Consider the following 19,136-nt stretch of genomic DNA (forward strand, 5'->3'; position numbering starts at 1 on the left):
ATATATATATATATATATATATATATATATATATATATATATATATATATATATATATATATATATATATATATATATATATATATATATATATATATATATATATATATATATATATATATATATATATATATATATATATATATATATATATATATATATATATATATATATATATATATATATATATATATGTGTGTGTATGTGTGTGTGTGTGTGTGTGTGTGTGTGTGTGTATATATATATACATACACACACACACATATATATATAGGTTTATAACAAGCACTTTATAACAAGTAAACTGCAAGTTTGTGTCAGAATTCAGAAAATCAGAATTGTGAGACAAACTTGAAACTGTGAGAACATATCAGTCTTTTTTTCCCCTCAGAATTGGACTTTATAGCTCGCAATTGTGAGTTTATATCTCGCAATTAAGACTTTCTCTCAATTGTCAGATATAAACTCGCAATTGCAAGTTATAAAGTCAAAACTGTGAGATATAAACTTGCAATTTGGAGAAGATGTGAGTTTATATCAAAATTCTATGAAAAAAGTGTAAAATGTGAAATATAAACTCGCAATTGCAAAAAAAAAAAGTCAGAATTGCAAGATATAAACGTGAATTCTGATATCTTGAAATTGGGACTTTTTTTTCTCAGAACTAAGATACAAAATTGTAATTGCAAGTTATAAGCTCGGAATTGTGAGCTATGAAATCGCAATTCTGAGAAATAAATTCAGAATTGGCAGATATAAACTGAAAAAAAAATCAGAATTATGAGTTATCACAATTCCGAGAAAAAAGTCAGAATTGTGAGATAAAAACCTGCAAAAACCTTTTTAATTTTTATTCAGTGGTGGAAATGGACTTCCACAGATACTTCTATTCATCAGAATAACATTTTGTGTTACAAAGAATCTGTTTCAGATAAATGCTGTTATTTTGTACTGTCTATGCATCAAAATATTGTGAAAAACAAAATATTAAGCAGCCCAACAGTTATAATTTCTTTTGAGCAGCAAATCAGCATATTAGAATTATTTCTAAACTATCACGTGACACTGATGACTACAGAAATGGCTGCCGAAACATTTCCATTACAAAAAGAAACTACATTTTCAAAAATATTTACTACACATTAATATATTTATATGTTACTGACCACAAGCATTTGAATGGTAGTGTTTGTTAGGATGTGTGGTGCATAGATATAGTCACCTGATCATCATGCACATCTTTGAGCGTGTAGCTGACAACACCGATGCCCATGTTGACCAGGTCAGAGGAAGCCACCTTAAAGACCTGCTCAGAGAACTTTTTACGGTCCTGATAGATCTCCTACAGAGAGAAAGAAAGAGAGATTGTACAATAAATAAGGAATAAACAGCTAACAGGGGCAGACCAGTAAGCTGAACATCACATGTTGCAGTCAGCAAAGGTTGTGTGTTCATTTCAGCACTAAAACCCTCCGGGGTCCTCTTTGTATTCTTCTTATAAAAAGCTTTTTTCTTCTATCTCTCTGTGTGATACAGAATACAAATAGCTCTTTTAGCATCTGGCAGTACCTCCACAGTCAGGTGGGCGATAATGGCTCTCTGATGTCCCTCAAGGGTCTCCAGGGCAATATGAGTAATCTCAGTCTCAGACTTCCCCATGAACATCTGACAGGCTGCGGCCAGCATTTCTTTATTCTGACCCTGGATCTTCACCTGCAGAACACATGAACAGCAGCACTGCAGAGTGTACAACAGATGTGTGCGACAGATGATTGTAAAATGTGTGTGTCTCTAACCTGAGCAATGCCTGTTACTGAAATTGGTACTCCATGTCTGGTGTAGACCTTGTCACTCTTCACATTCAGAGTCAGAGTATTGAGAGAGATCCTGGGAGCAAGGCAAAATGAGAATGAGAAAGTAGTCATAAAGCATTTCTTTCTAAAACAAACCATTCTTAAAGGATTAGTTCACTTCAGGATAAAACTTTCCTGGTAATTTACTTACCCCAGTGTCATCCAAGATGTTCATGTCTTTCTTTCTTCACTCAAAAAGAAATTACGGTTTTTGAGGAAAAAAGGTTTTTCTCCATGTAGTAGACTTCAATGGGGATCAATGAGTAGAAAGTCCAAAGTGCAGTTAATGTAGCTTCAAAGAGCTCTAGGAATAAGACCCTTATTCCCAGTCGAGGATTAAGGGTCTTACCTAGCAAAACGATTGATCGATTTAAGAAAGCACCAGCTCTGCATCCACCTTGCACATTACATAATCATGTTGAAAAGATCACCAGTGTTTACAAAGCAAACATGCAAAGAAAGTAAAACAGACTTTCGAAAAAAAAACAATGACGTAGGACAATTTTGAAGTTGGAGGAGAAAATAAGATGGAGTTCTTTACCTTTTTACCTTATCCTTTTGAACCAAAGTACACAAATGATGAATCAACCACCTTTGACCTTTCCAATGTGTCTGTGGTTAAAAAGTATATACATTTTTCTCTTTTTTTTTTTTTTAATGACAGATCGTTTTGCTAGATTAGAATTTGGACTAGGGCTGCAACAACTAATCGATAAAATCGATTATTATCGATAATGAAATTCGTCGACAACGATTTTCATTATCGATTAGTCGGGTCCGCCCACAGTGCACGTGCACTTCAGATGATCACGTCAAATTACAGCACTGAATGACGCATGTCTATAGACATAATGCATCTAAGAAGAGTGGAGGAAACAGACTGAGATGCTGCAGGAGAGATACGTGATCTGAGCTGCCCAAAACATGAGAATTCTTTATTTTAAACTATCTCTATTTTGAAGCTGATAATGGCTTGCCCTGTGAGGCGCTTTGACAGATCCGTTCGCATGCTCGTATGAAAACTTTTAGTTTACGGTCATATCCTTATCTGTAAATGTCACAAATTCACACAAGCATTTACATTTATGCATAAAAGTCCATCCTGGCAGTCTGTGTTAAGTTTAAATCTTTACTGAATGAGCGTCAGACAGCCGGAACAAAGAACACAGACAGGGAGACACTTAATACTGAGTCAGCGCAAAAACATTCATGTCAGCCGTTGAATGTTAAAATTAGATTTATTTAAATACAATATGTAGTGCACGTATTTATGAAGGGTAGGAACTATAGGCCAGGGCTGTGACGGTGGCAGATTTTTACCAACTACGATGGTGCGGTGTTTATATATAAAGAAATGAGCCTCAAACATTATTAACAAACGAGCGTGTTTAGCAACTCCGTCGTTGAAGAAGAAACCTACAAAATGCTAAAATAAATCAACGAAATAAAACATTTAAATAAAAAAGTAGCCTAAATAAGAGTTAAATGGGCTATTAAACAAACATTCGTTGCAAAAAACAACCTCGACAGCTGATTAGAATTACTGTCCCGATTCCGACTGGAACCTCTCTTTCTCTTCCCCATTGCGCAGCTGCTGTTTTTAATAACAAGGTAATTACATTTATTTTCGTTTCTTTAGTTTATAAAGTTAATTTAGAAATATATTTGGAACACTTTTTATTTGTGAAATTCAAGTTTTTGTTTTTTAAAGTAACGAAGCGCCCAGCGGCCGACATATGAATTTAGCCTTCTCAAATCATCACGATTTAAATTAAAATCCTTAGATATATATATAAAAAAACTGAAAGCATATCACAATATTAGTTTAATCGTTTAACTTAGATAAATGTGTAGGCCCTATAGGCGCACATGTAATCGTTTGTGCGCAGAGTGAAAGCTTTACAGGACATGAAGGTGCAAGCGCCATGTGAAACTTCATTTTTGCTCATAAATGTAAGAGTAATACATTTACTTTAAATTATTACTGCACTACTATAAAACGAAATAATTTAAATCGAAAACAAAACTATTTTATTAGATAGGCCTAATCCATAAAGATGCATTTAGGCTTTAAAAGCGCGTCCAGTGAGCAGATCTTTGCGAAACTGACTCAGAAAATACTAGTTTATTAATAAATAATTTGAATATCTCCTTAATTTTCCCCCGCCACATTCATGGTAATTACTTTAGCTGGGGCTTTGCGGCCAGTTGCGTGCATCTGAACGCGGAACTCTGCTAAAGGCACTTGCGCTCGCTGATGCTGCTGTAGGCGGGACACTAAACACCGACACGGCAGAATCAATAGCAGAAACACTGTTTTTTATGCTTGTTAGTGTGTTTTTCTTCAGATATTTGTCTTTTCTCTTTATTACGAAAGGTGAATTGTTGTAAATTGTTAAGCACTGTGTTTTTATAGCATTCAGAATGTGGAATAGTGTGATTTAAAAAATAAATAAATAATTGACACTTTTAAGCCAACTAATCGATTAATCGAAAAATTAGTCTGCGAACTAATCGATTATCAAAATAATCGTTAGTTGCAGCCCTAATTTGGACCTTCAACCTGTTGATTCCCATTGAAGTCCACTATAAGGAGAAAAATCCTGAAATGTTTTCAAAAAAAAGAGATGAACATCTTGGATGTTAAAAAGATGAGAAAATTATCATCCAAACAAAACTGCAAAAAAATCTGATTACCCAAACAGGTTTTCTGAAAATGGAAGCCTGTTTCTACCACAGAATCAAAAATGTGAAAAAAAAGGAAGAAAAAAAAGATCCTCACTTTGTATCTCACAATATTTGGTAATATTACATTGGGCAGGACATCCAAACGCTCACCTGTCGATCATTGACCTCAAATATGGCTTTTCATCTGAAAGATGTATGCAGTAGCAACTTTACCTGGTAGTTCAATCTAATAATGTAAACCTAGAAAAATGTGCGCAATTGAAGTGTCTGTGTGGAGTGTGTCACTGCATGACAGATGAAGGTGCTGGTGCGGACACTCCCTCTAAAATACTCCATTATTTTTGGTCATACAGATATAAGTAATACATCTTTTGAATCTATAAATACTCTACGTTTCTTTGTGTGCACTCAGAATAACAACGAAACATTGCGCTTTTGTAAAATAAAGTAAACAGAATGCTTTTTCACGAAACTCCGTGTACACTTGCGTTACAGACATTGAAAACATACCAATAGAGAGTAAAATGTATATCTACTTTTAAATGAACCAATTCAAACAGAAATTAAATATTCTCAGATTGTGTAATCCATATGAAATGTGCATACAGGTGCATCACTACTGCGGAGATGACGACTCACTGTTGCAGACTCTATCTCTTAAGCCGAAAACAAAGAAAGCACTTATCAATAAATTATTAAAACATTAACGCAGTCTCCTTTCTGTTTTTCCCTGACACATTCATGATGATCATATATGCTGGTGTGCTGTGGCAAGCTTATTAGGCTATGTAGGCAATTAAAGGTTTATTATTATGATTTATATGGTTTATTAATAAACGTGCGACTAATAGTCAACTGATGCTTAAAATGAATGACTACTAGTCGACCAGAAAAATCGAGGGCAGCCCTAGTTCTTAGCAATGCATATTACTAATCAAAAATTATGTTTTGAAATATTTACGGTAGAAAATTGACAAAATAATCATTTTGACCCATACAATGTATTTGTTAGCTATTGCTACAAATATATCCATGCTACTTAAGACTGGTTTTGTGGTCCAGGATCACATATATTGCCTCCAATTATTTAGGCAAATAGACACCCCCACCCCCAAAAGTCAAGCCCCTCCCACATATAGTTCTGCACACTGATGGCTGAGCTTGACCTCAGAGATCACTTGTACAGTAATCAAATTATCAGTAGACTATGTGGAGCTAAGGCAAATTCAATCTACAAACTACTGCAGTGATCCGCAGTGATCTACAAAATGGAAAGAATGTCTTTGAGCACTGAGTGATTCATTAATCCTCGCCATGTATACATGGAGAGGAATGTAAACACAAGTGGAGTCTCTATTGCACACAGGCCAGCCTCTTGTTCTTAGTCCCATCATTCATGAGGCCCGATACTCTCAGTCTTTTCTGGAATTACACTACAGACTCACACTTCGGCACCTGGTTAAACAGAACGGTTCTTATCCACGCGTGTTCTTGCACTAACATGTTCTTATAATCCGTCTTATTGTAATTCAATACATACCGCTGGATTTGCTGAATGCAGGGGAAAACAAACACTCTTCCACCAGCAATCATTAGAGGAGGGGCGCGACCACATCCTGAAAGAGACACAACACACTGAGATTTTGTTTGCTGGTAAAAAAAAAAGTGTCAAAACCTGACATATTTAAATAAATTCTTTGAAATGTTATATAAATAAAGTGTCAATAAAAAATCAAGTTAAGGTTCATCTGAAGGTAAAATTGGGGAAAATGCGCAATTAAATAACCTACTAGTGGAGATATATAAATACACAATATACACGAGAAGTCAAAAGTTTTTGAACAGTAAGATTTTTAATGTCTCTTCTGCTCACCAATTCTGATTTTTTTTATTCGAAGTACAGCAAAAACAGTACAATTTTGACATATTTTTACTATTTAAAATAACTGTTTTCTATTTGAATATATTTTAAAATGCGATTTATTTCTTTGATTTCAAAACTGAATTTTTAGCATCGTTACTCCAGTCACATGATCCTTCAGAAATCATTCTAATATTCTGTTTTGCTGCTCAAAAAAACTGTATTATTATTATTATTTTGAAAACTGCGGAGCAGAATACTTTTAGGTTTCTTTAATGAATAAAAAGTTCAGAAGTACAGCATTTATCTGACATAGAAATCTTTTGTAACATTATGAATGTCTTTATCGTCACTTTTGATCAATTTAAAGCATCTTTGTTAAATAAAAGTATTAATTTGTACAATTAATTACAGTTTTTGCTGTACTTTGGGGAAAAAACAAGCTTAGATTAAAAACCGTTCAAAAACATTTGACTGGTAGTTTATATATATATATATATATATATATATATATATATATATATATATTTATTACTGGCCATAAAACAAAATTTAGCCTTTAAAAAAAGTTTGGAGTCAGTAAGATTTTTTAAAGAAATTAATACATTTACCAATCTTTCTATAAATCCAAAAACAAATATATTATATATATATATATATATATATATATATATATATATATATATATATATATTAAAAAATTGTAAACAGCACAAAAAAATATTTTCTACATTGATAATAATAACAAATGTGTCTTGTACAGCAAATCAGCATATTAGAAAAATTTCTGAAGGATCATGTGACTGAAGACTGATGTAATGACTGCATCACAGGAATAAATTACATTAAAAAATATATAAAAGTATAAAAGCAGTTCTTTTATATTAAAAATATGTTATAATATGACTGTTTTTTTATCAAATAAATGCAATAAAAAACCTTGTTGCTTTTAATGCTTTTACAACATTTAGCAATAACAATTCAGGACAGAGCCCAAGTTTAAAAAGCAGAGAAACGCATGTCATAACATAACATTGCTGGAAATCCACACACACGCACACCCACATTTCACAAATCATGGTACAAATTGTTTCTCTGTTTAAAAAGCAATGTCAGTCCATTACAGGATTTCCAACATAGCAAAGACTCTCCTTAGCACACTTCCTGCCATTGCATGTCTCCAGCAGCATGTCAACTGTTTACAGAGAGAACGAGGGCGACAGAGACATAGTGGTGACTTATTTTCTCCCCCTCTGTACAATGTGGTTTGACTGCATTAACCTTGTTGTAGCAAATGTGAGCCTGCTGTGTTTTTTCCCCCCTGAGCATTAAAGTAATCTTAATGTGTAACCACTGACATTGATCTACACAAAAAATCACAACCATTACAGTGAACTTTGTGTCTGTTTTGACCTGAATGAAAGTCACATGAACAGCGAAAACCAGTTCTGCATTGGACACTGTTTAAGAAAGAATGCAGTTTGCACAATATCATTGACCTGTATGATCATTACAGAACTGCTTGTTCTGAGTCATTAGCTACAATTTAGTTCAATCCACAAGCTATCCGGTTCGATCAAATTCTGTTTAATTTTAAGTTCTTCCTTATTGTATGTACACTACCAATTAAAAGTCTGAACAGTTTTTCAATGTTTTTAAAGAAATCTCTTCTGCTCACCAAGCCTGCATTTATTTGATCTAAAATACAGCAAAAGTAATATTATGAAATACTTTTAGCATTTAATACAACTGCTTTTTAAATATACTTTAAAATGTAATTTATTCCTGTGATCAAAGCTACATTTTCAGTATCATTACTCCAGTATCACATGTTCCTTCAGAAATCATTCTAATATGCTGATTTGCTGTTCAAAAAACATTTATTATTATCAATATTGAAAACAGTTGGATACATTGTTTCAGGATTCTTTAATAAATAGAAAATGAGTACTTATATCTGGCAAGGGTGCATTAAATTGATCAAAGTGATGTTAAACGACATTCATCATTTCTAAACCTTCTAATAATTTACAGAAACCTGAAGGAATTCTACTCAACTTTAAACATAATAATACTATGTTTTTGGCAGCAAATCAGAATATTAGAATGATTTCTGCAGGATCATGTGACTGGATTAATGGTGCTAAAAATTCAGCTTTAAAAACTCAAGAATAAATGAGATTTTATAAATATATTCAAATAAAAGACGTTAATTTAAATAGTAAAAATATTTCAAAATTGTACTGTTTTTGCTGAACTTTGGATCAAATAAACGCAGGCTTTGTGAGCAAAAGAGACCTCTTTGAAAAAAAAAACATTTAAAATCTTATCATATTCAAAAACCTTTGACTGGTAGTGTATTATCATGTCAACCCTGATGAAGGGTTTTTACTTGTCCGTTTATTTATATACATAACTGACATAACTGTGTAATAAAGCCCAACAGATGCAGCATACCTGAGATCACCATCGCTTCATTGGGACCACAGGTGTAAAACATCTTGTATTAGATCTGAAGAAAGAGAGGAGCAATATTTAAAAGGCATCTGTCACTAGATCAACACACGCTGGGAATATTTTAGTGACTAAACACACTAGCTATTCTCATGTTGTTCATGTTGATGACTAGTTTATGTCTCTCATGTGAAAACTGCAAATCATCTACAGTTCTTTTCACATTAAATCACCGACCTGTTGGCCAATCATAAGCCTAATCAAAAAAAGCTATTTACGGTAGAAGAAATCTGCATAAATGCTATGCAATAGGTTAGTTTATATCACAAATGTAAAGCATACATTACACAATACACAATAAGATAAAAATAAAAAGTTAAAAACCTTCATTTAAAACCGTTCCCACATAATACACACATTTACAAAGTTCTGTAGATAAATATTAATAAACAAAAACTCACTGTAAAGGCCAAATGACTGAAAACATACGTCTTATGCCATAATTAACATTAACCCTCGACGATAAACACGTATCTCCGAGAAAAAAAACATACGCAATAGCAAAACGTGCGAATATGTTGTAAACCTTTAACGTTACGTTACGTGTTTAGAGGCACTAGTGTATTTACAGAACAGGAAATGCTTTGCTTCTCCTTAGCAGCGGCTACGCTGCATTTCACGCGGCTAAAGTTTACTTTGGTGCTGAAAATCACAAGTTCAAAAACTTGGTAATGTTTAGATGAACTAATATGTTCTTACCGATTGCTGATGTTTTGTTAAAAACGACGTAAATTTGGCTCTGAGTGACTGTCCGACTTGTGTCAATTGCAAAGGCTCGCCGTAAGCACGCAATCTTGACCACGCCCATTCACAACGCTGAGGCGGTGTCTCAAAACTCCCTACAGTCACTACAGTTTTGTCCATTCGCGATGCGCAAAATGCAGCCTAGGTTACGGTTTTACGAGAGTCATAAGGAGTAGTGGGTAGAATGTGAACTGCTGTGAACTGAGGAATAAGACAACTTCATTTGTTTGCTTGTAGATATCTGAACAAATCCATGCCCATCTTTCAAAATCATGATCTGGTAAATCATAGCTGAGATTAAAGGTCATTATTATGAGATTCTAAATCATAATTACGTAAAAGTTATGACATATTACAATACATTCTCATGCATCAAAAGTATAGTAAGACTGTATGACTTTATATTAAATAATTTGGACTTTTTATGTCATAATTTGGACGTTTCATTATTTTTTAAGCCTTTTAATTGTTATAATTAACACTTTTCTGGTCATCATTTATGACTCAGTATCTCATCTTTTCGACCTTTTATATCATTATTTGCATTTATGTCATTACGGTTTATCAAAGAATTTTTTTTTTTTCCTTATGCAAACAAATCATCACTCCTATTTATTTATTTATGGCATACAATGAGAAAATGTTATTATTTTGTAAATGTGAGATGTCCAGAGTGGGTTACTACGGAACATGTTTACCACTTAACAGGTCATTTTTCTGTAGGCTATATTTCTTTAATCCTTTCATGATATCTTTAAACTGTTGTTATATGTGACCCTGGACCACAAAACCAGTCATAAGGGTCAATTTTTTGAACTTGAGAATTATACAGCTGAATAAATAAGCTATCCATTGATGTGTGGTTTGTTAGAATAGGGCAATAGGTGCAAAAAAATGTAATATTATTTTGTTTGCTGGTATAAAGTGTCAAGACTTGACTAAAAACATACTTGGTGGAAATTTATTGGATGAACTGGATGAACCTGGGGGTGGGAAGTATATACAAAATGAAAAATCCCACATTATATCATGGTAACGGTGTATAGCAATAATATGGATGCTTTGATATTAAAATTCAGACAGATACAGATAAGTTGATCATTATTTTATGTTATGTTTGGTAAAATATTAATGGTCAAAAATACAGTTAAATACCATTTAAATAAATGATCAGAAATTTAAATGATTCAGTGTCACTTAAAAATGAAGTAGATACACTACCATTCAAAAGTATTTTATTGTTTATTGTTTTTAAAGAAGTCTCTTCTGCTCACCAAGACTGCATTTATTTGATTCAAAGTACAGCAAAAACAGTAACATTTTGAAATATTTTTACTATTTTAAATATCCGTTTTCTATTTAAATATGTTTAAATGTAATCTACTACTCCAGTCTTTAGTGTCACATGATTCTTCAAAAAATTATTCTAATATGCAAAATTATTCTAATAGGATTAAAAAAAATCTAAATATTGAGAAAATCGCCTTTAAAGTTGTCCAAATGAGTTCTTAGCAATGCATATTACTAATCAAAAGTTACGTTTTTATATATTTATGGTAGGAAATGTACAAAATATATTCATGGCACAGAATATTTACTTAATATCCTAATGATTATGACAAATACAAAGTTGGCAATGGCTATATATACACATTCTACATATGACCGGTTTTGTGATCCAGGGTCACATATATTAATGTAAGGAAGTCTGCAGTCTCTCTGATCACTGTCTCAGGCTCTTTTATCAGCTCCATTTTGCTTTGTTAGTGCAGCATGCATTTGACAATCCCCCTCTTTCATGCTCTGTAGTCAGTTTATATTTTTTCATTGTCCACATTTTGTATCCATAAATAAAGTTAGTGAGTAAACGTTATTATTAAACAATAAGTTAAACAACAATGTATAACATACATATTTATACACCACAAAAATGACTTTGACTATACTATGTGAATTTTCATTAAAAAAATAATTGTTCAAGTGCACATTTTGTTTAGATATTAAAGATACAGATCTGATACTAAACTGATATAAAAGCATTAGTCAGAAAGAAGATTTCCTTTAAAAGTGCGATAAAAGAAATCCTACTAGGAAAAGCACAACTGGATACAATCAGCATAATTTTCTCTTTTTTTTCCCTACACACAATCCTTGTTGGCACTCCCTATATACTTCCGGTCTGCGCTCCAATCCCTGTGACTAAAACGTGTCCTGAGCCAATCAGGTTTCTCAACATCCAGTAGTGCCCCGCCCACTACTATTCCAGCCTCGTTCTGGAGACACTCCAGGAATATAAAGCCTTTGTCCGGCTTTTCCAAGTTATTACTGAGCCACACCGTTACTTTCCAGATTTGTTTGAGAACTTCTCACACAATTTGTAACAATGAGGGAGATTGTTCACATCCAGGCCGGTCAGTGCGGAAACCAAATCGGTGCTAAGGTAAGAACCGTTTTTCAGAGTAAAAAGCGAGTCATTTATATTGAACATCTATAGCACTATCAAAGTCGCAGAATGCAACAATGAATCCAATGTCTGTAAAGAATGCAAGTGTTATTGCAAATTTTTTATTGTGTTATTGTATTTGCATCCTTATCAAAGGTTATTAATAATGCATAACACTATAGCAACACGTTATAGACTTAGTTTATGCACAAAAAACATTTTTTCATTTCACTGCTTGGTCTCTTTTGCCTCATCTGAACCCTATATACACGCCCAAAATATGCGGTTCCCACTCCCCATTCATTCTCACTATTTCTTTAACACGGTCTGTATAGCTATTTTTTCGAAGTAAACGATGCTCAAATTCCACAGACTCCAACTATAAATCTCTTTGTGTGTAAATCAGAGCTGTGGGTGAAGGGATTCGCTGAGGAAAGGGGGGTCTGTCCTCTTTCTTTCTCCTATTCTTTACAATGCACCGGGTGTGGCGGATCCGATGCGAACAGCAGCGCTCTCAGTAATTACCATGACTACCCGTTATCAGGGTCACAAGCCCTTTAAACAGCTGGCAGGACCAGAGTGCCGTGACACGTGGCACTAAATTTACAACCGCATACCTTAAAATAATTTTCCACGCGAAATTAATTTACTAAGCATTTGAGTTTGAATTCGTTTTTTAAAAAATCGATGTGCAGATATTGACTGCTGTGATTCAGCGGTCAAGCTTTGAATGATGGAATGGGTGGGGCGATGGAGAATTACAATGAAAAATTGTAATAGTAATAACAATAGAAGTAGGCTGATAATGTGAAAGTATGAAGTTAAATCACGTTATTTAAGCGTCAGTCATTGTGTCGTTTTTACTATAATTGTTCTAACAAAAGTATTACCGATTTTAAATATCCAATTAAATCTGCTTTTCTACCACAGGCGGCAACAAAGACCTATCACACCCATGGCCTCATTAAAGATGCACATTTTTTAAAGATTGCCCATGAGATGTTGGCATCCGGAATTAGGTTAAATCGTCCTCATCCTTTATAAGACTTCGACATACCTTTTTAAATGATGAGATTGCGAGTGTGTTGAACCCATCTGAGGTCAGGGTGGGGATGAGGAGGCATCCACAAATGGACTTAATGGCTCTAACAGCTGCTGCCCATCCCTGCTATGCTACAGATATAAATGAAACATGAATAATTAATGAGGTAATTACATATTCATGAAAACCTTTGATTTGGTTAATTCAACATGAAATCAAATAATCCGAAATGATTGGTTAATTGTCTTACATTGTGGTTAAAAGGTCAAATAGGTGAAGCCGGATGATTTCATATGTGTCCGCCTGGTATTATGATGATATGATGTGATGACACAACAGAATGCCTGGAGTAACAGGTTTTGATAGGCGAGAGTGTCAGAACAGGGTCACGTAGGGCTTTGTCAGTTTATTGGCCTCATTCTTTCAAAACAATTATTTTCAATATATCCCAAGAACAATCTTTTCTTTCTCCAATCGCTCGCACCCTCTCTCTCTCAGATTAAGGTCACTTGGACAGTAACACAGAATTAATGATTTAAACATCCATAAAGCTTCTTTCTCAGCTAAAACTCATTGAACGGATTCCAGTCATTGCAGATTACAGATTAGTGATAGATTAGGTTACAATTTCAAATGTGATTTACAGGACATTTTATGTAGCGTTGCTGAAATGATTACGGAATTACATTTAATTGCAAACGGGAGATGCTTTAAATTGCGATGTGGTGTTTGCAGTTCTGGGAGGTGATCAGTGATGAACATGGGATCGACCCAACAGGAACCTACCATGGAGACAGTGACCTGCAGCTGGACAGAATCAGCGTCTACTACAATGAAGCCACAGGTACTTTACCAGGACATGCATATCCACCTTATTTTTTCCGTAAGAGTGGGCGTGGTCATTTGTACATTTTATGTGTCTGGCTTCTAGTCTCATCCGCGTCCAGCTGTTTTTAGCTGTACAAAACAGCTTGTTTTGCTGCTTGATATTGCAAACTGGTGTGTCTTACCATATTATTTTAATGTATTATCTTAGTTATGAACCCAATAGTTTGCAAAGCAAACAGTTTTACCATTTACTGCACTTTGTTACTCTTTTTGTTATTTTCATATGGCAGCTTTCTAACACATTACCAGAAAACAGCTTACTTCCACATGAAATAAGGCAAGATAAGGAAAATGCCCCCTTTAAGAACATTGTGCATTTAATACTAAATTGTAAGATATATAGAGATGCATTTAGCATGTACAGGATGTACATCAGAAATCAAAAGTTCACATTTTTATGATAAATCTGTGCACATCATTAAAAAAAAAAACACCGTAATCTTTGATCAAAAACATTGCTACTCCCATCCCCCCACTACATCTCTTCTCAGATGAAGTGTATACTGGCATGAGGGCGGGACCAAAATCCCTCCTCTCCAGCAACCTGTCACTCACATTAAACGAACGCAGCATTTGGCAAACAACAGTGATCCAACAATCCAACCAATTCCTGATGGAGAAATCAAGTCCAGCCCTACATTTTTTTTTCTTGTGAGAGAAGCTGTTTAACTTGGAAACACATCATTATAGAGAAGAAAAGATGGTCAAAATTTCTTTTTAATGTTGTCTTTTAGGCAACATATTTGCTAATTTCGTATATATAGAGTTTATTTGCAAAAACAGTTAACTCTCAGTTTAACCATTTTAAAAAATCTTGTTTTTTCATTGTGCATTCCAATTAATCTCAATCAAACTCCAGTTAGGTGTTTTTGGTTAAGTAAAAATAACTAAGAAACACAGATGAACTAACACAATGAAAACACAACATAAAAAACATGATTTTTGAAAATTGTTTAAAATGGAGTTATCTGTTTTTGCAAATGAACTCTTAATTTATAATTTATATATATATATATATATATATATATATATATATATACAATTTAAATGTAAAATGTTATCCTTTTTATGATTTCTTTTTTTACGATTTTGAGAATTTTGTTAAAGAATAGAATACAATTATTTAAAATGTTATATTTAATAATTATATAAAAACTCCATCGATGATTATAATGATCAAATTAACACCAGCAACAACATTACAAAGGGGGCTTTTTGCCCCAGTTCTGAGGGGTCTCTTTTTAATTTTTTTATTCAATTGGAAAACAAGTTTTACTCTACAAATATAAATACTGTATCCACCTTATTCTTCAACGCGGAAGTAAGCCTATGGGCAAGACGGTTAATTAGCTGCTCTAGGGAAATAACGAGAAAAATAACAACATGCAGTAGACGGTAAAAATGTTTGCACTACAAACCTGTGTTCAGAATTAAGGTAATACATTAAAATGATATGGCAAGACACTCATTTGCAAAATCAAGCAGCAAACAAGCTGTTTTGTACAGTTAAAATTGCTGGACGTGAAAGCCAGATGCATAAAATGTACAAATGGCCATGCCCACTCTTAAAGGAAAAATAAGGTAGATGCTTCTGTAATTAAATCAACATTAAATAAATGTTGAGATGAGACTTGGTGAGAGGTCACAAAACAAAACTAAACATGGAAAGGACATCTTACCTCATCTTACCCTACATTTTTATTTTATTTTTTGTACATTTTATTTATTTATTTTATTTCATTTTATTCTGTATATTTATGTAACTTCTTATGTGTACTGAGCTGGTCTGCTTTGTTCCCTTGTCTATGTCTCTCTCTCTCTCTCTCTCTCTCTCTCTCTCTCTCGTGGAGGAGGTAAATACGTGCCAAGAGCGATTCTAGTTGATCTGGAGCCTGGCACCATGGACTCTGTGCGTTCAGGACCCTTCGGACAGATCTTCAGACCAGACAACTTTGTATTTGGTGAGTGACTGGCAAAAAAAGTGCAAAATATGTTAAAAGTTATAAATGCCATCTTGCACAGTCTGATGTGTGCGATTCCTCTCTGTCAAATTACAGGACAGAGTGGTGCTGGTAACAACTGGGCCAAGGGCCATTACACAGAGGGGGCGGAGCTTGTAGATTCCGTTCTGGATGTGGTCCGTAAGGAGTCTGAGAGCTGTGACTGCCTGCAGGGCTTCCAGCTGACTCACTCCCTGGGTGGTGGTACCGGCTCTGGCATGGGTACCCTGCTGATCAGCAAAATCCGTGAAGAGTATCCAGACCGCATCATGAACACCTTCAGCGTGGTGCCTTCACCAAAAGTCTCTGACACCGTAGTGGAGCCTTACAACGCCACACTGTCCGTCCATCAGCTGGTGGAGAACACAGACGAGACCTACTGCATAGACAATGAAGCCTTATACGATATCTGCTTCCGCACCCTCAAACTCACCACTCCCACATATGGCGACCTCAACCATCTGGTCTCCGCCACCATGAGTGGTGTCACCACCTGCCTGCGCTTCCCTGGCCAGCTAAATGCTGACCTGCGCAAACTAGCCGTCAACATGGTGCCCTTCCCCCGTCTGCACTTCTTCATGCCCGGTTTCGCCCCTCTGACCAGCCGAGGCAGCCAGCAGTACCGCGCCCTCACCGTGCCTGAGCTCACGCAGCAAGTGTTCGACGCCAAGAACATGATGGCGGCCTGCGATCCAAGACACGGGCGCTACCTAACCGTCGCCGCTGTGTTCCGTGGCCGCATGTCCATGAAGGAAGTCGACGAGCAGATGCTCAACGTCCAGAACAAGAACAGCAGCTACTTCGTGGAATGGATCCCCAACAACGTCAAAACCGCCGTCTGCGACATTCCACCTAGGGGTCTCAAAATGGCCGTCACCTTCATCGGCAACAGCACAGCCATCCAAGAGCTGTTCAAGCGCATCTCCGAGCAATTCACAGCCATGTTTAGGCGTAAGGCTTTCCTCCACTGGTACACAGGAGAGGGGATGGACGAGATGGAGTTCACCGAGGCAGAGAGCAACATGAATGATCTGGTGTCCGAGTACCAGCAGTACCAGGACGCCACCGCCGAGGAAGAGGGCGAATTTGAGGAAGAAGCTGAGGATGATGCTTAAGAAGGAAACTAAAGGTGTTTGGGGAGGGTAGTGTGTTCATCTTATGTAGCAAAACATATAAGGAACAACTTTTTAGTATCTCAATCAATTGAAGTAGAAATTAGCACTAGACAAATGGGGCCAAAAATAACCAGAGGAAGGCAGAAAGAATGTTCTTAAATGTGTGATGGGTGGATAACAGTGTTTACGATTAGAAATCAATCACTTTTTTGTGTATTTCTTTACCATTCTAATGGTCAGGTCCTCTCTGTACAGAACAGGGAAGAATCAATTGGCAAACATCCAGTTGGAATTAATGTTATAATGGTGGGGTCAGGAGGACAGTAACATCTCGTTTTTTCTTTCATTGTGATATTTGTTTCTCTTTGCCTGCAAAGAACTCAAGTAAAATTATTATTGTAGTGTTTTAATTTTCTCATTTGGTCATTTTGCACTAGAACGGGGTAACTGTGATAATGGCACTTCAGTGTGACCTCAGCGGGTCTGATTGCAGTATTTAGAGAAATGTTTTGAAAAGTATGTTGTTTGAAAGATGAAGGACAAGAAATGGACTGAAAGAAAGATGAGGTTCGGAGTAACAGGTTTACTGAATCTTAACCTCGCTTGGACGCCAGCCAACGTCTAAAGGAGGATGACTATGACTGATGAAAATGGACAGTACAGGAAAGTATTTTAGATTATGCGGAAGGAAAGAACGTTTTAGCATGTTGAAGGGATTGTTGGTGCAAATTTTTAACTCATGGACTCTGTTATGTCTCATATCTGAGCCCATACTTTTAAGTGTTACTGCATATTCCTTATTACATATTTTAATGTTTTGGTGTTCCTTAATTGTCCCTGTGTGGAAAATAAACTGAGCCTCTGGAGAAAACCAAAATAAAAATGAAAACAATTTCGTTAAAAATCAAGCCTTTGCTTTGGTTTTTGGTGTGTTTTTGCTGCATTACACGATATACATCACTGAAGGAGCTCACAAAGTACCAATAAAGTCATTTATGGATGTGCTTACATAAACTATGCATTAATGAAAACATTAAGCACACAATATGTGACCCTGGACCACAAAACCAGTCTTAAGTACCATGTGTATCTTTAGAGCAATGGCCAAAAATAAGTTGTATGGGTCAAAATGATCAATTTCATGATAAAAATCTATAAGATATTAAGTAAAGATAATGTAAATTTTGTAAATTTGCTACCATAAATATATAAAAACTTAATTTGTGGTTAGTAAAACGCATTGCTAACAACTTCATATGGACAACGGCGATTTTTTACAATATTTAGATTTTTTTGCACCCTCAGATTCCAGATTTTCAAATAGTTGTTGTATATATCTTGGCCAAATATTGTCCTATCCTAACAAATGTATTCAGCTTTCGAAAAAAAATGACCCTTATGACTGGTTTTGTGGTCCAGGGTCACATACAGCAAAGCAGGAACATAGTACAAATATGTATAAAAACGGAAAATAAGTAACATCAACATTACTTGTTTTTGAATACCGGTTAATAACTCAAATCAAATACAGGTCCTTTTCAAAAAATTAGCATATTGTGATAAAGTTCATTATTTTCTGTAATGTACTGATAAACATTAGACTTTCATATATTTTAGATTCATTACACACAACTGAAGTAGTTCAAGCCTTTTATTGTTTTAATATTGATGATTTTAGCATACAGCTCATGAAAACCCAAAATTCCTATCTCAAAAAATTAGCATATCATGAAAAGGTTCTCTAAGTGAGCTATTTACCTAATCATCTGAATCAACTAATTAACTCTAAACACCTGCAAAAGATTCCTGAGGCTTTTAAAAACTCCCAACCTGGTTCATTACTCAAAACCACAATCATGGGTAAGACTGCCGACCTGACTGCTGTCCAGAAGGCCATCATTGACACCCTCAGGCAAGAGGGTAAGACACAGAAAGAAATTTCTGAACGAATAGGCTGTTCCCAGAGTGCTGTATCAAGGCACCTCAGT

The 19,136-nt window shown here is 35.1% G+C and overlaps 2 protein-coding genes across 3 annotated transcripts in view; one reads left to right on the forward strand and one right to left on the reverse strand.

The window, feature by feature from the left end:
- The window catches only part of flot1b (flotillin 1b), an 18,201-nt gene extending 8,485 nt beyond the window's left edge, over positions 1-9,716 (reverse strand). The window contains exons 1-6 of the mRNA XM_073847680.1: positions 9,616-9,716; positions 8,860-8,914; positions 6,082-6,157; positions 1,797-1,887; positions 1,570-1,713; positions 1,223-1,342 (exon numbers count right to left, since the gene is read on the reverse strand). Coding sequence (XP_073703781.1) covers positions 1,223-1,342; positions 1,570-1,713; positions 1,797-1,887; positions 6,082-6,157; positions 8,860-8,902 — 474 coding nt within the window. The 5' untranslated portion in view covers positions 8,903-8,914; positions 9,616-9,716. The remainder of the gene's footprint in view (positions 1-1,222; positions 1,343-1,569; positions 1,714-1,796; positions 1,888-6,081; positions 6,158-8,859; positions 8,915-9,615) is intronic.
- Positions 9,717-11,951: 2,235 nt separating this feature from the next.
- On the forward strand, positions 11,952-18,056 carry tubb5 (tubulin, beta 5). Of its 2 annotated transcripts, none has more exons than XM_073847586.1 (4): positions 11,952-12,100; positions 13,881-13,989; positions 15,884-15,994; positions 16,091-18,056. In XM_073847586.1, exons 1-4 carry the CDS (start codon positions 12,044-12,046, stop codon positions 17,146-17,148), a joined length of 1,335 nt encoding a protein of 444 aa, XP_073703687.1. In that variant the 5' UTR covers positions 11,952-12,043; the 3' UTR covers positions 17,149-18,056. The 2 variants fall into 2 exon arrangements, with proteins under 2 accessions (XP_073703687.1, XP_073703688.1); XM_073847587.1 differs by having other exon boundaries at positions 15,887-15,994.
- Positions 18,057-19,136: the final 1,080 nt, after the last annotated feature.

Source organism: Garra rufa, chromosome 9 (assembly GCF_049309525.1).
Source record: "Garra rufa chromosome 9, GarRuf1.0, whole genome shotgun sequence".
NCBI lineage: Eukaryota > Metazoa > Chordata > Actinopteri > Cypriniformes > Cyprinidae > Garra > Garra rufa.